The sequence below is a fragment of the Metarhizium acridum genome (genome assembly GCF_019434415.1).
Source record: "Metarhizium acridum strain ARSEF 324 chromosome Unknown scaffold_579, whole genome shotgun sequence".
NCBI lineage: Eukaryota > Fungi > Ascomycota > Sordariomycetes > Hypocreales > Clavicipitaceae > Metarhizium > Metarhizium acridum.
The window spans coordinates 274,810-289,870 of record NW_027094047.1 but is presented as its reverse complement, the minus strand read 5'-3'; the positions used below and the strand labels follow the sequence as shown (position 1 = coordinate 289,870).

Genomic DNA, 15,061 nt, shown 5'->3' with positions numbered 1-15,061 from the left:
TAACGGCTGCTAGCTGCAGGTTGTCGCCAAGCATCATGGTGAAGGCAAAGAGGTAAAGGAGCTTGACTATGCGCTGTCTTTATTTGGGCGGTATGGCCTGCCGTGTTTCGGATGAGACAGATGCATCGACAGTCTCGATGCCATGTCAAAGCAGGCGCGCCGACTCGGGAACATTGGGTGATTCATCATAGTTCTCGGCAGTGTCTGCGGGGGCCATGATTCCTGCAACGCCAGGGTCAACAACAGATGGACTGATGGATGCTAGGGGGAAAACAGCCTTTTGCCGGCGCGGCCCGCGAGCCGAGTTGTTTGGCCGGGGGGGGGGCGGGTCTAGGCAGTTTCCGAGGTCGCACACACCTCTGGATTATTAGCCCATGCCTCTACGGAGTAGATGGAGAGAGGTTATCTAAAAGATGGTGACGACGATCCAGAAGCTAGAGGCACTCCGGGGGAAAGTTTGAAAAGTGGGAATACGGGAAAGTTCTGGGAAAGGGCAATTGAGGGGGCTGTTATGACAATGTCAATTGGCATTAGTTATTATGAAAATGGACGTGGCCACGCCACAGTATTTTGTGTGTCCCCCCCTTATCCTCTGCGACATACTCCGTAAAGTGTCCCCAGTAATAAGTTATTAGTACCCAGTGCCTCATTTCACCATGTAACGTGACCGAGTCCACTTTTCCTCCCAACAGGGCGCCCCACACGGCGATGTGTGTCCCGGCTGGTTTGTGGCTTGCTGACAGACTAGCTTGCCAGTTTCATTATAACCAGCAATGTTGGGCCAAAGTATACAACAGCTGATCGGCTCATGCTGTTATACTCTAGTTTTCCACGTCGATTATCCTGCTTCAAGCAGCCGTTTACACCATATTTGGTGTCCGCATTGGGGGCAAACCCTGTGTGTGAGTCGGCGATGTGCGTCAACCAAGTAGCTTCTTGTGTGCTGTTTTTATTCCGTCTTGAAATTCCGCTACACATTAGCTTATATAATCGTATCTGTAAGATGCGAGGTCTTGCTTCCCAAGGAGCTTTCCTTTGCTGTCAACAGGTGGTTTGCTTCCTCATACAAGTTGGGCGGCGCACGAGTCGTGCAAAATCCACGCCCACCGGATCTAAAGTGCTTTGCACTACAGTAACATATGAATGCCATGGCAAATCGTCTGAGTCAAGCATGCATTGCCCAGACTCTGAGTTCCACGGAATTCTAGATGAGTCGTGCGAATGGCGGCGAATGGGAGCCCAAATCCGTCGCTGGCCACGTGGATCTTTATCTGAAGGCACGGGTGGGGGTGCATCATGTAATTTTCGAGCGTTATGCAGCTGTCTTGGCTATCGAACTGGGGAAATTGGATAATGCGAACTGCCCCCAGCGTTGTGTGGAGCTCCTTCAATCATCTGGTACCGGATAAGACCCCAAACCTGATGTCAACGAGCAAATTGCATGTGCCCTAGGGATCAATAGGCAAAGCGGACATCGAGAGACCCGGAGCCATCAAGTGCTGTCAATGCTACATGTGGTAATTTATTAATACTAGATTTCAAGGTTCACGATACTACACGTGAGCGGCGTTTTCTTATCAACTAGTTATTAAAGGGTATTTCTTTATAAATTATTTGAAAGCTAAAAAAGCGCTTATATTATATATTTATTAAAGATGTACAGCGGGAAGCTGTAATCCTCAGCTTATCGACTGCCAATGCTTCCAGGCTCTATTCACTCTACCCGACCAACAATTTTTATCCCTCTTTGCCAAACTACGTGCTACGAGCTAGATTCCTCCTCGTGGGATGCCTGTTGAATGTAACATTGAAAACAAGGCCCACCTTGACTGTAACTTCAAGATGGATATTGCATCGTTTCATGAAAACATCTGCGCACATTGCCCCAGTCCGCACATTCATGGCTTACTCGCTTGGTGTGCACGGTGGTGCCCTGGGCTATATCGACGGCTTTGCACAACCAAGATATATCCAAGATATATAACGCGAGTAATCCCTAGAGCAACCTATTCATCCCACCCAAGCTTTTTTCACTCTGCATCTAGTGTCTATATCTTGCAAGACAATTTTCCTACCACCTCACTCTCGACATCATGATAAAATTATTCTCGGCTATTCTGGCCCTGTCCGTTAGCCTTCATGCGCATATGATCCAGCGAGATAAATCTGACTCTACGGATCGCAGTCAAGATGTAAAGGCAACGGGCACCAAGTTCGTTCATCCAGGTATATTCGTTGACAGGTCCCAGCTGCGGCGCATGAGATCAAAGGTCCAGGCCGGGGAGCATCCATGGACTGATGCCTACACTGCCATGATGAAGCATCGTTATGCCAAAATTACAGCTCCTATGCCACACAAAAATGTCAAATGTGGTGCTTATTCGAAGCCAGACGACGGGTGCTCTGACGAACGATCTAATGCCATGGCAGCCTACCTTAACGCTTTAGCTTGGTTTACACATAAAGACCAATCCAAGGCTGACCTCACCATCTCTATTATGAACGGCTGGGCAAAAACTATCAAGCAGCATACTGGGGATAATGCCCCCCTTCAAGCTGCATGGGCTGCTTCCCTTTGGGCCCGAGCAGCGGAAATCCTTCGATATTCCGGCGCTGGGTGGACATCGGACGATATTGAGTCTTTTAAGAGAATGCTTAAACATGTGTATCTCCCAATCGTTAAGCATGGATCTAAGAAGCCTAATAACTGGGAATTAAGTAAGTATCTTCACTCTCCCTATATAGTTTGCTTATACAACTAATTAAAAGTAATATAGGTCTTATGGAAGCAAGCATCTCTATTGCGGTTTTCTTAAATAATAGGACTTTATATGAGGATTCCTTAACACGCTTTATTAAAGCTGCAAGCTATTACATCTATCTGAAGAAGTACGCCAAGAAATATGTGCCCATTCTATTTTTACAGTCATACTTACAAGTTCTTTCTATAGAGATGGCTCTGAACCAAAGAGGCCACAAGGAACGACTAAAGAGACGCTGGTAAATTGGTGGCATGGCCAAACAAAATTCTTGGAAAACGGAATACCTATGGAGGCTTGTCGAGATCTTATGCACTCAAGTTATGGTATTGCCTCAATTAGCCATGTAGCCGAGACTGCGCGAATCCAGGGAAGAGACCTATACTCTGAGGATACTGGCACACGCTTGAGATACGCACTCGAATTCCTCACAAAGTACGATACTAAGAGAGGGTCCACGAATCCACCAGCCTGGCTTTGTAATGGTACGCTTGATAAGAATATTAAAGATATGACTGAGCCCGGATATAGCGTTCTAGGAGAGAAGTATAAAATGAGGAACACTAGGAATTTTACTGGAGCTGCACGGCCCTCACACCCAGATTCCTTGTTCATAGCGTGGGAGACTTTAACGCATGCTACCGGGGAAATATAAATTAGTTGTCTGTTTCTAGTCACGCCGCATGTAAGTCAGTCTGTCGAGAACCGTGTGATGGCCAGGTTTTCAAGGGACAAGCCAGGCAGGTTTGACATTGGCAGAATTGCCGAACCGCTAGAAAGACTTTTCGTGTATGAAACTTCTTGGCCATGCTAGTTGCCTGCCGCTAGCCTAGTTTGCGTTGAACTAAACCACGCTGTAACTCGGGTGAGGAATGATAGTCGTTGGGTGGATCAGGAATCAACGTCTCGCTTAGCGGAAGAAGATTGTGGCGGAACAGCTCTTATCTGCTACTGTTCCTAGCATTCCCATTTTCAACATTATCACTTTGCAGAGCCTCATCCGGCAATGCCTCTGGCTCTTCAACCCATCGCCTTCTGCCGCTCGGCTGCTGCGTTTATGTCTTCCTGTTGACGCGCATTTCGTTCAAGGGGCGCAACTTCCACTAGGTCGACAATTTGGCCTCTTTCAATCTCAAAATAGCTTGAGAAATATTTCAAGACGGCAATACTTTGCCGTTAAGATGTGACCTAACACTACTTGGTTAGTAAAACAGATTTGGGGCCGTTACCAGGTCCATAGATTGCAGAGCTCAATTGAAAGATACAAACACAAAGCAAAGTTGCCACACATTCTTATCAGACTCATAATATTGAGGAATACATGCGCAAGAGCTAGGCACCCCATAAAAGTCTACAAACATTTTGAAACGCCGCCTGAATTCTTGTAACCTGCCAAGTTTTATTGATTTGAGCTAATTGGAAAGACATACTAAGTACAAAGAAGGATAAATAAGGGGGGCCAAGGGGGTCACGATGTTGGACCTCAACGATGGGCTGAGGAACCCGTGGCTTGTGATAATGCGCCGAAACCCAACGGCCACTATTCACTTGGTGGTAAATCCAATTGAGTAGTTCTAAGCACAGTCACAGGTCAAAATATTCTGGTCGGCCTGGCATCCAATCTTGGTGTATCGCGCGTCGGACAAGATATCTGCGTGTCCAGTCTGGCCCATATGGTTCCATCCTCTGCCTAGGTCGCCGCTGCAGACGCTGCGGTCTTTGAAACGCCATGAAGTCTCGCAAAGCCATCCACCTACCAACGCCCTTTCGAAAGAGCTAAGATCGCCCTGCGCCATAACCTGGGCCATGGTCCCCGGGAACATCTTATGCTTAAGCTGTCCATCGCTTTCCTGACTCGCTTTGAGAGCATTACTCTCCAACTTAGGGTCATACTGCAGCTGGCGCAACCCACAAGCATCCATCCACTTGTTGACGATTTTCATATAATCAGGTCCGTTGCCGCCAGGCGGGGCCTGGGTAGCGGTTGGGGCGGGAGAGACAGGAGGCACTCCTGGCGTTGGCACAGGCTTGGTGGGAGTCGGATCCTGTGGGGGTGATGGTGGTGTATTGTCGTCGGGATCACAAGAATCATCGCCGCCGTCGCTACCGGGTTGGTCATTGCCGGGCTTGCCATTCCCGGGCTTATCAGGACCAGGGCGTGGCCAATGCCAATCTTGCCCATGCCAATCTGGCCATTTCCAATCTGACCATTTCCAACCTGGCCGTCCCCAGACTGAGTTCCGCTCGTCAAAACTTGGCCAACTCCTTTCTGAAACAACAGTCTTTGTGTCACGCTCTCCAGGAGGACTTCGAGGCATAGCGCCAACAAGTGGCAGCACAGTAACAAGAAGAGAAGTTCGCATGTTGAAAGAATGTGAAATATAAAGGAATGTACAGAAGGTAAACGGAAAGAGAGGCTTGAGCAAGCGAGTATCTTGAGATGTCTTAAGTTGGGGCAGGTCGGGGCAGGTGCTAGTTTATGTATTATATACGTCTTTTGCATCCTCTTCTCTCATGTAGTATACGCTGGGGTTCCTTGGAGACAAGTACACCTAGTTCTCACGTGGAATATCTTGGCCAAGGCCGTAGCTCGTTTATGCTGCTGCTGCTACTATGCTATCCAACCTGGAGATTAAGAATAGTCCTTCTCTATATTGCATATCCCGGCTCCATGTCTTCTACGCAGTCGAGCGCAGATATAAGGGACTCCCAAATTTTGGTCGATCCACATACATGTTAAAGATTCATGCGACTGGAACACTACCTTGCAGTTCTCCATGTTTTCGTTAACCATGCAATCCAACCTCGACCTTGCTTGGCGTGTCCAAGGGCTGTTGTTTTTTATTCAATTTCATGAACAAATGGCGCCGAATTGTCGGCTTCAAACTCCCTAAATCCAAGGGCAAGGTGGAGCAGACTGTGTTTGATAATGACCCTGTAATTTCGACGTTCCAAACTAACATTGTTTTCAACACGAATGCTCGATGACAGAACCGGGCTATTCGCCATAATCGGCAAATGTTCGTTATTCTTCTGGGGACCGCATGAATAACTCCACCCACACGACTTTTCATCCCAACGTCGTTGGCCATACCCCGGAAGCCATCCACTACGGTAAGGTACGCGATTAGCCAACAGGGATGGCTCAATAACGCACGGTAAAGAATCAGATCTGTGAGCTCTGCGTATCCCCCGCAGCTCAGATCAATAATAGTACCAGCCAAAGCCCTCTTTGTGCAAAGGCATCGTGAAGACAAGTGCTATTCTACCTGCTGAGATATGCCAGTTGACTCAGGTAACTCACCGATTACCTATGGAGATTCCTGCCTACGGACAGTTCCTTCTGAGTAGGGAACCTGAAGGTGGTCAACCTAGGGTCCTCAAAATTGCGCCGATGAGCCGAAAGGGCGACCGATTCCAGGGAGTGGCCAGATGCATATAAAATGTACCGTTGGAAGCCTTGATAATGCCTCTAATCAAGGGAAAGCCTATCAGTGATATTCAGACCGTGTTACAGAAGGTTACATGGCGTAAACATCTCAGGCATCCTCCCGGTTGTAGACCTCGTAGCCACTAAATGATTCAATAATTATATCTCTGAGCAGGAACCAATAACATACCGCAAGTAGCCTCGTAATACACTTTAGGCCCAGGAATCTCTGGTCTCTCTCAAACCGCCGACATTTGGTACCGACGGCGTATCCTAGAAAACCCTTCCGGCCTCCTTCTCCGTGTCTGTGGGCGGCGTCACTCCATGTACCGCACCCATGTCGAAGTTTGAACTGATATGAGGAGAGATTTGCATGGATCACAAGGCAGCTCCTGCTCATGTCGCAGTAAACGTTAGGACGAGTCAAGTAGCGTGGTGGGCCTTCCGACTCTGTGACGACTCCTATCAAGGGTTTAATGGCCACACGGGAATGAATAATTGCACTACAGTTCTGCCATTTTAGCTGACAAGGTGATTATCTTATTGTAAGCATGAGATGGAAAATTGTATCGTGGATGGGGATATTAACCTTCTAATTAAGGTAGATATCCGACCGACCCTCCACATCTGCAACTTTAGAGCATCCCGCTAGTTCAAGCCTCAAGCCCAAGTCAAAGAGCGCGTAGTGGCTGGCTTCAAACAAGTCTGGTCTCCTGCAGCCAGTAGTCAGATCCATGTCGTGGTGGAGAGCAGGCAATTACCGGTTCCTCCGAACAATGAAAGCGCCATCCCCTGTCTTTTGCTGTGGATCGTCTGGTGTCTGTGAAACATGAACACGTAGTTATGTACGACACAGAAGCCAAACCAGCTCCGTAAACTACCACATAATCATCTAAAAAATTACAAGGGTGCCACAAGTCGGGCTCGTACAATGGTTCGAGAGAGTCTCATTTGTCACTGCTCTGATTGGTCGCACGAGTTGAGAAGGCGCCATTCCGACCATTGTTTGTCAGTGAGAGACCACAAATAATGCCGCATTACAAGCCATGTTGCTCACTTTCTTGGTTTTGAGGCGAAATAATAAAGAAGCCGCAAACCCGAATCCATCGCAAGTGTTGTCATTCTCGCAACCTGGCGAGCTTTCCTTCTCAAACGTCATATATAAAAGGTTGCGTTGCGGTATGTTGAGAGGTTTGGGCGCTGTTGCACGGAAAAGGCCCAACAGATCGCGAAGCCCAACAAAGGGGCTTCACCGACAAAGGACTTATTGGTTACACGAACATGTGCCCGGGTAAGAGCCCTAGGCCCGGGCGTTCCTTTCATGTATATATAGAGGTCACCTCTCCCTTCCTTCCTTGAGAAAACCAAGGCGCAGCGAAAACAATATAGAAACCGGTAATCCAGTTCAAACATGATTGTGGTCCTACTAATGGGACTAGATACTTGATACTGTCCTTTATCCTCTTGACTCCAAGCGACGAGTTCGTCAAGCCATGCAACTCCATTATCCTCACTACTGCCGTAGGAGACAATTCAAGGATCTGAAATACCCATTACATCACCTTGGCTCCCATAGCGCTCCAGATCGGTCAGTTGATGACACCTGAGAATTTATGCCCACCTTACAAGCTGTGATAGAAACAAGCCTTGGCGAATTTCACCTCTTTACTTGGGTTCTCGCTTCAGTTTTACTTGGATATTAAAGGCGATTTCTACAAAGATATAATAAATATTAACTAATTAATGTTGTGTATACCCAATCCAAAGAAAAATGCAAGCTGTTAGAACGTAGCTTGACCGCCTTCAGAAGAAGCTATATACCGGTCAACCGAAAGTACTCCTAATAAAAGCCGCGACACGCTCGGTATTCTTTCCCTTGCGCAGCATGGTAAAATGATTCGCATCCTGTATGCGTTCAATTGAAAGCGCCGGTTCACCGAGCAAAACATCCCAATTATTGCCTCCAAAGTTTGTTCGATTTTCAAGTAACCACTTCATTTCACGAGGATCGTCATCTCGATATTCTGGGCGTGCATCGGTGCCCTTGCATATGCCATCCTCAGCCCAGAGAATATATGTCATGGGCGGTGGCGTATTGCTACCGAGGGCTTTATCCCAGGGCACTGGCTTCCACTCATCCAGTGCGTCAATAAATGCAAGAAAATGCGCAAGCAGCCAATCCGGTGCCTTGCCGTCTCCAAATAGTCCCAGGCCATTGACAAAATCAAACAGCCGTGCGGGTAGCTTCTCCAGACCGATGGGGTTGGGAGAGTCGAGGAGAATAAGACGCTCGACGGTTTCGCCTTCTCGAGTAAATTGGATTGCTGCTTCGTAGGCACAAATACCTCCCGCAGACCACCCACCTAGGTTATACGGGCCGTGAGGTGCTCTGCGTCGAATTTCTTCGACGTAAAGTGTAGCAAGTCCTTTGAGGCCAAACTGCACCAGCTTTTCGGCAGACTTGAGCCAAGGGCAATTGAGACCATACACACAAACGTCTTTGCGTACCGCGTTGATGGGTGCGTACGAAAATGAGGATCCGGAGCCATCCGGAAGCAGGAACAAGGTATAAAGCGCAGACTTGGGGTTACCTTGCAGGAGAGTTGATGTTGCGCGATATTGCTTCAACTCTGCAGACGGCTCTGGTTCAATTTCATCTTCATGACCCTGTTGGAACATGTGCTTGAAGGAACTGAATTTGGGATGAGAAACGAAAAAGTCACCTTCCAAGTCAAGCTCCAACTCTTCGCGCAGACGACTGAGTACAGCCAGCGACATGAGTGAATCCATGCCCAATTCACCAAGATCAGTGTCATTTGTGATCTCGCTCATCGACACGCCAATCTCCTCTGCCAGAATAGCGCACACATCTTTGCACTGACTGCCAGACACTGAGCCTCGCGGGCTTAAAGACGGCGGAGTAGTCGCGTTGCTGGTTATCTCCCCAGTGGAATCGCTCCTGGGAGAAAGCCCACCGCAAGAACTCGACTGTCCAGAGGACTGATCAGATGAGAAAGTGTCAAATCCAAGGTGAGTGGCAAGATCGGCGAGGGTTGCGCAGGTTTCAAAAACCGACGACTCAACATCTAGATCAAGTTCCTCACGAAGCCGTCCAGAAATTGACAGAGAAAGAAGAGAGTCAACTCCGTAGTCTGCGAAAACCAGGTCATTCTGAACACTAGCCGAGGGAATACCAATCTCCTCAGACACGATCTTGAAAAGAGCCTGCATAGGATCTCTTGCAGCAGTTGCCGACTTCAAAGCCGCATCGAGCTTCAGGGGTTCAATGTTGGTATGGCGCGCGAGGCGGCCCGAATGTACTGAGGATGCGCTCCCTGGGGGTTTCGGTCTAGATTTTGCAGGGCTGGAATGGACTTGAGCCTCGTTTTGAGATTTCGGTGGTGGCATCGCAGTGTTCAGAACCTTGCGGGGAATACCTTGGAACTACGCCAGTCAGCGACAAAAAGTTTATAGTTTCATAAGAGCAGCCTTACCGTGATACCACCGCAAACACCCACGATGCCTTCATTGTCGAAGATATAAACGTCTCCGGCATAAGTAGTCCCTTCAATGCACCGCATCCTGACATATGTGCGATATGTCTTATCTTTACTGAGTTTTCTCACTGTCCTGAAAGACTGCCAGCCATGGTTGATAAACACTTGGTCTTTGGGAGTCTTTGCATGACCGTTCATTAAGAACCCAGCAAGCTGGCCGCAGCTGTCCACCCACATAGGATTGCATCTAAAATTGCCCTCGTCGACTTGGAACCGAACTAAAGCCGTAGCCTCGAAGTCTTCGGTGTTTACAATCGCCTCTTGCATGCCTTTATAAGCAGTGCTGTAGTCAACCAAGCTGGAGAAGAGCTTGTATATAACGCCCGAAGACATGCGGCTGTTGAGACCCTGATCGGCTTTCTCTTTGAGCCACTCGATGCTTCGCTCAACGTAGTATTGAGTACTGTCCCAATTCCTAAGCCAGACCTTGGGCTGCTCGAAGTGAAGGCTGGATTGGGCATGGTCGGCAGTCTTGTCTCCCTTGGAATTGACGCTGTAGATGGACATGCTTGCGGCTTTGCCATCAGTCATGTCGAGGATAACATTGATCCTTAGGAGCATAGTTGAACCCTCTTTATGGACCAGAGCTTTATTAACCACCATGTCTTGGACGTCTACGGAATGGTCCTTGAGATCCGGACGATATGTTTCCAGGATATAGAGGCCCAAGGTAACGCCAAAGTCTGTATATAATGACTGCAGAAATATTAGCAGGGAAGCACATGAGGCTGCATAGTATGAAGCCTACCGAGCTGCAAACGCGATTGCCATTGACAACGTGACCGTATACCACTTCACGCAATTGTTCACTGGTGAATTCACACTCTGCCGTAAGAGTGAGCTTTCCCTTGTCAACGGATTCGTGAACAATTCGGTGTACTGAAGCAGTTGAGAAGCTAGAAGGAGGCGCTGGCAGTGAAGCCGCAGCTTGGACGGGAGGGTCGCCTCGTGTGAGTAACCAATCGTACACATAATGAATCCAGTATACTTTGTTATCCCAGCTATAGGCTGGTAGCCGCAATACTTGTTTACACGCTTCAAAGTCATGGTGATATTCATCCCAATCGACCGGTAACCCATGGCGATACAGAGTTGCAACGCTCGAAGCCAGTACTTGCCACCCATCTTTATTGCGCATCAAAGATGGGACCGCAACAATATCTTGGTTGATATTGGCCCTGAGAAGTGTTGAGCACACTGTATGTGGGCCTATCTCAATCCAGGCCGTCTTTTCGGAGATTAAGCCATCGCCCTTGGCCGACCGCAGAATGTCACGGAAGTTGACGGTTTCCCTGCAGTGACGCTTTATGTGGTCGGCCCCAAGTGAAGATGTCTCGCCAGCAACAAAAGTCTTGCCAAGCAAGGGACATCCAATTGCCACCCTTGGGGTATGAAACTCGACTTGAGAAGCTATGGCTTCAAGCTCGTCCAGTATGGGGTCAACCTGGGCCGAATGGAATGCAAATGGAACATTAACTCTTGTGACTTTGATGCGGTTGTCCATGAGCTTCTGAGATAGTCGATCAATATCATCTATACAGCCACTAACAACAGTGTCCTGTGGACCATTGATGCAAGCAATGTCGTAAATGTCCTCATCCAAGTAGGCTTGCATCTCATCGGCACTGCTTCGAATTGCCAGCATGGTGTGGCTTCCTCGGCTGCATTTGTTCTGAAGCAACCGAGCCCTCATGGCAACTAGGTAGATGGTATCACTTGCTGTAAGAACACCCGCGACTTTCAGTGCCGCATAGTGTCCTAGACTATGACCAACCACATAGGCTGGCCGCATACCAAATGCTATCCAGAGGCTTGCAAGTGCCATCTGCACACATACGGTACCGAGTTGGACGACGAGCGGCTCAAGGTCCTCAATATCGACCGATCCATCTATAAGCGGCATGATAGAAGGGAATCCGTGACGCTGCGCTAAAATGTCGTACGAGTTGACTTCATCGCGGAATATTGTAAAGTGCAGCAAATGCCGGCCTATGGCACTATACTGAGATCCCTGGCCGCTGAACACAAAAGCGACGGGTGATTCAGAAGTACATCTGTAACTTTCGTGTTTAAGCTCTTGATCCAAAGCACTTAGCAGCTGATCAGAACTTGCAGCTGGGATCGCAACACGAAATGGGTGGTGCATCCGTCGAGCTGTGGTTGTATAAGACAGCTTGGGTAAGAAGCCTTCAATGGATGATTGTTTCTGAACAAATTTCTTTAAATTCTCCAAGTTACCCTTGAGAGATTTAACACATTTGGCAGATACTGCCACCACATGGGCCGTCCGAGAATCTTCTTGTGATGAGTCCACGGTAGGAAGTGGATAGTCTTCCACGAGCAGTGCTGTGTTGCCGCCAGCAGCAGAAAAGTTATTCACAAAGGCGCGGCGAATATTGTTAAACTCATCGCGCCTGTTCCATTGGGTGGCCGTCTTGGCTATGTGAACATTGCGTTCGTCCAAATCCGTCGGGAACTTTTGGTTAATTTTGCCCTTGATACCACAGTGAGGTGGAATTATATTTTTTTCCATCATGAGCAGAACTTTAATCAGGGCTGAAACCCCGGATGCAGATTCGGCATGGCCGACGTTTGCTTTTGTTGAGCCCAGGTGAAGACTTTCGTGAGGCAGCCGCCTTGGGTGCGTGGATGGAGCGAAGCAATTCAGAACTGACGTCATCTCGGTCGCATCGCCGGCTTGTGTTCCAGTGCCGTGCATCTCTATGTAGCTGACTTGGTGAGGGTGGACGCCGGACTCGGTAAGCAGCTTGGAAAAGATCTCCTCCTGAGCTCCGGAGTGTGGTCTCGTAATGGAAACGGAATCGGCAGAGTGGTTTGTATAAGCGCCGGAGATGATACCGAGGATAGGATCATGATCTGCGATTGCATCTTCAAGCCTCTTTAAAATAACGGTTCCAACCGCATCTGCACGACAATAGCCATCGGCTTCATCATCAAAAGTATGACAGTTGCCTGTCAATATCTTGTAAGCGTCAAGTTATCCATTGACACCTCAACATACGCACCTGTTCTTGAGAGAAAATATCCGCGATCCAGCCCTACAAAGCTGTCAGGATTCGTCATTACATTTGTACCACCCGCAATGGCTGTGTCGCACTCATTTAGCCAGATGGAATTGCAAGCCAAGTGAATAGCCGCAAGACTTGATGAGCTGTTTGCAGACAGTTATGTTAGTAGAATCCGAGTTGTCACGGATAGCATATCAAGTCTTACCACGCAGTATCAACGCTCACAGATGGACCGCAATATTTGAAGAAGTAGTTTATTTTCCCTGGTGTAAAGGCTCGATTCCCTCCTGAAGGTAGTCAGCATCAATGCTCTTCATCCCTTTGCAATCCATGGCCCGGACTTAGTGCTTACCTGGTATGAAATAAGTGTCGACATTCTGGCCGCAACTAACTTCTCTATAGTCATCGCTTGTCATACCGTAGAACACCCCAACTCGGTCTCTCTGCGTTGAGGGTGTCCTATCAGCAACAACGCCCGCCGACTCAAGAGCCTCATACGCGGTTGCTAGAGCCAATCGCTGACCAGGGTCAGATTGTTCGGCTTCTTTTGGCGAAATGTTGAAGAACTTTGCATCAAACAGCCCCGGCTCGTTGATCCAGCATCCGTGCATAACCTTGCATGTGTTTTTCCGCTTGCCAGTGACATCGTAGTATGACTCTCCGTTGAATCTATCTGGTGGTACAGGCCGATGAACATCAAGCCCTTGGTACAGAAGGTCCCAGAATGCTTCAACGTCTGCGGATTCTGGGAATCTTCCAGACATACCAATGATAGCTATCTTGGAGTCGCTTGGCTTCGGGCCAGAGGTGGACTTTGGACCGGCATTCGCTGCAACACTTTCCATAATGCAGTCGACTATAGAGACTCGGCTTGCCAAGACAGGCGAAAACGACTGTTTGAGGCTTGGACAGACGGTGGTTGAGATGGGAAACAAGACGCATTGCTGCACGTCATCTGTTGCTTCGAGAACTAGCCGTATGTTTTCAGCTGCCTCTCGCAGGTCTAATGATAGGATTAGAATGTCCTCAACGGCCCTGTAGAGCAAGTCCTGAAACTTGACGCCGTTTGGCAGATTGCAGCTAGAGGAGCTGGAAATAAATGACAGTTTGCTTGATATATTGCTGACCGGACCGACAGCGTGGATGATATGTTCGACATCTCTGGCGGAGAAAATGTGCGGCGCATGATACGGCGCATGCACAGCAAGCGGCGTTAATCTCAAAGTCTTTTCAAATTTCGAAGACTCTAGAAAGTGCTGCACAATTTCTGGCGGTCCGCTGACCGTCCATGAGTTCTGTCCCTTTGCGCTAATATATGGCAATGAGAGAGGCGGAATTTTCTATTTCCTTAGCAGATGATGACTTGTGAAGCAGCACGACAAGTTTTACTCACAGTTTTGACTTGATAAGACTCAATGGCTTCTTCAGCAAAAGCCAGTGGTAATTGTGAGTCGGGAACGGCATATGACCAAGGTGACGAAGAGGTCCCGTTGGGCTCCTGATGGCTGAACAAAGCTGCTGTCCGAGCAACCAAGAGGCCAACTTTGAGTGACACGCGAACTGCATCTATACCTGCCTGAACCAGCTCAGCTAGCGACTTCGAAGAACTAACTGCGGCTGCGGCCAATGCCCCAATACACAACCCCGAGATGTGGGTATTTGGGCCCGTTGGATATGCCTCTTGGCCGTCTCCGAAGTAGCTGTGACCTGTAAGTAGTCTTATCGCAAGAGCAGAGAGAAAGTGAGCGTCTTACTTGAGAAAGCAACATAAGTGATAGATGGTTGCCAAGGTGCTCTCTAGGGCCACGCTCTTATCCTTCTTTAGTGCTCGAGTGACAAGATTTTGTATACTAGAGAAAGCAGGGAATGATTGGCGCTCCGCCGTCGTGAGGCGAGCTATTTCATGTCTCAAGGTGAAGTTGACTTGATCGACGAAGGACGCCAAGTAGATGTTGCTTTTTTTCAGAAGCAGAAGCTGCAAATTCGATAAATTACAGCTACTCTGGTCTCCAAAAATGAAGACTCGAAATGGATCAGCTCTAGTACCGGACTGCTTGATCGTCACGTGTTCCATGTTGATCTGAACGTTGCGTCCGGTCCAACGGACTCAAGATCATTAGGTCCTTGAAGATATTAAAGCACAGATATTGATTTAACAGTTTTGTTATTTGTTTTCCTTAGAGTTGACTTAAGTACTGCAGAAAGATTACAAAATCCGCTTCCAGCGATGAGATTGCTTAAAAAGTGGCCGTAGTTAATAATCATGAGGTCACACACATACCATTC

General features: G+C 48.3%; 3 protein-coding genes across 3 annotated transcripts; 1 reads left to right on the top strand and 2 right to left on the bottom strand.

Annotated features, from left to right (window-relative positions):
- Window positions 1-2,093: 2,093 nt before the first annotated feature.
- J3458_021397 (uncharacterized protein) lies at window positions 2,094-2,777 on the top strand (the record flags this gene model as incomplete). Its single annotated transcript, XM_066122595.1, has 2 exons — window positions 2,094-2,718; window positions 2,770-2,777. 2 exons carry the CDS (start codon window positions 2,094-2,096, stop codon window positions 2,775-2,777), a joined length of 633 nt encoding a protein of 210 aa, XP_065972353.1.
- A 1,556-nt stretch (window positions 2,778-4,333) lies between these two features.
- On the bottom strand, window positions 4,334-5,122 carry J3458_021396 (uncharacterized protein; the record flags this gene model as incomplete). Its single annotated transcript, XM_007813535.2, has 1 exon — window positions 4,334-5,122. One exon carries the CDS (start codon window positions 5,120-5,122, stop codon window positions 4,334-4,336), a length of 789 nt encoding a protein of 262 aa, XP_007811726.2.
- Window positions 5,123-8,013: 2,891 nt separating this feature from the next.
- PKS1_2 (polyketide synthase) lies at window positions 8,014-14,849 on the bottom strand (the record flags this gene model as incomplete). The annotated part of the gene is made up of 8 exons (XM_066122594.1): window positions 8,014-9,633; window positions 9,684-10,442; window positions 10,495-12,719; window positions 12,773-12,918; window positions 12,981-13,062; window positions 13,128-14,115; window positions 14,169-14,475; window positions 14,530-14,849. 8 exons carry the CDS (start codon window positions 14,847-14,849, stop codon window positions 8,014-8,016), a joined length of 6,447 nt encoding a protein of 2,148 aa, XP_065972352.1.
- Between the last annotated feature and the right edge of the window lie 212 nt (window positions 14,850-15,061).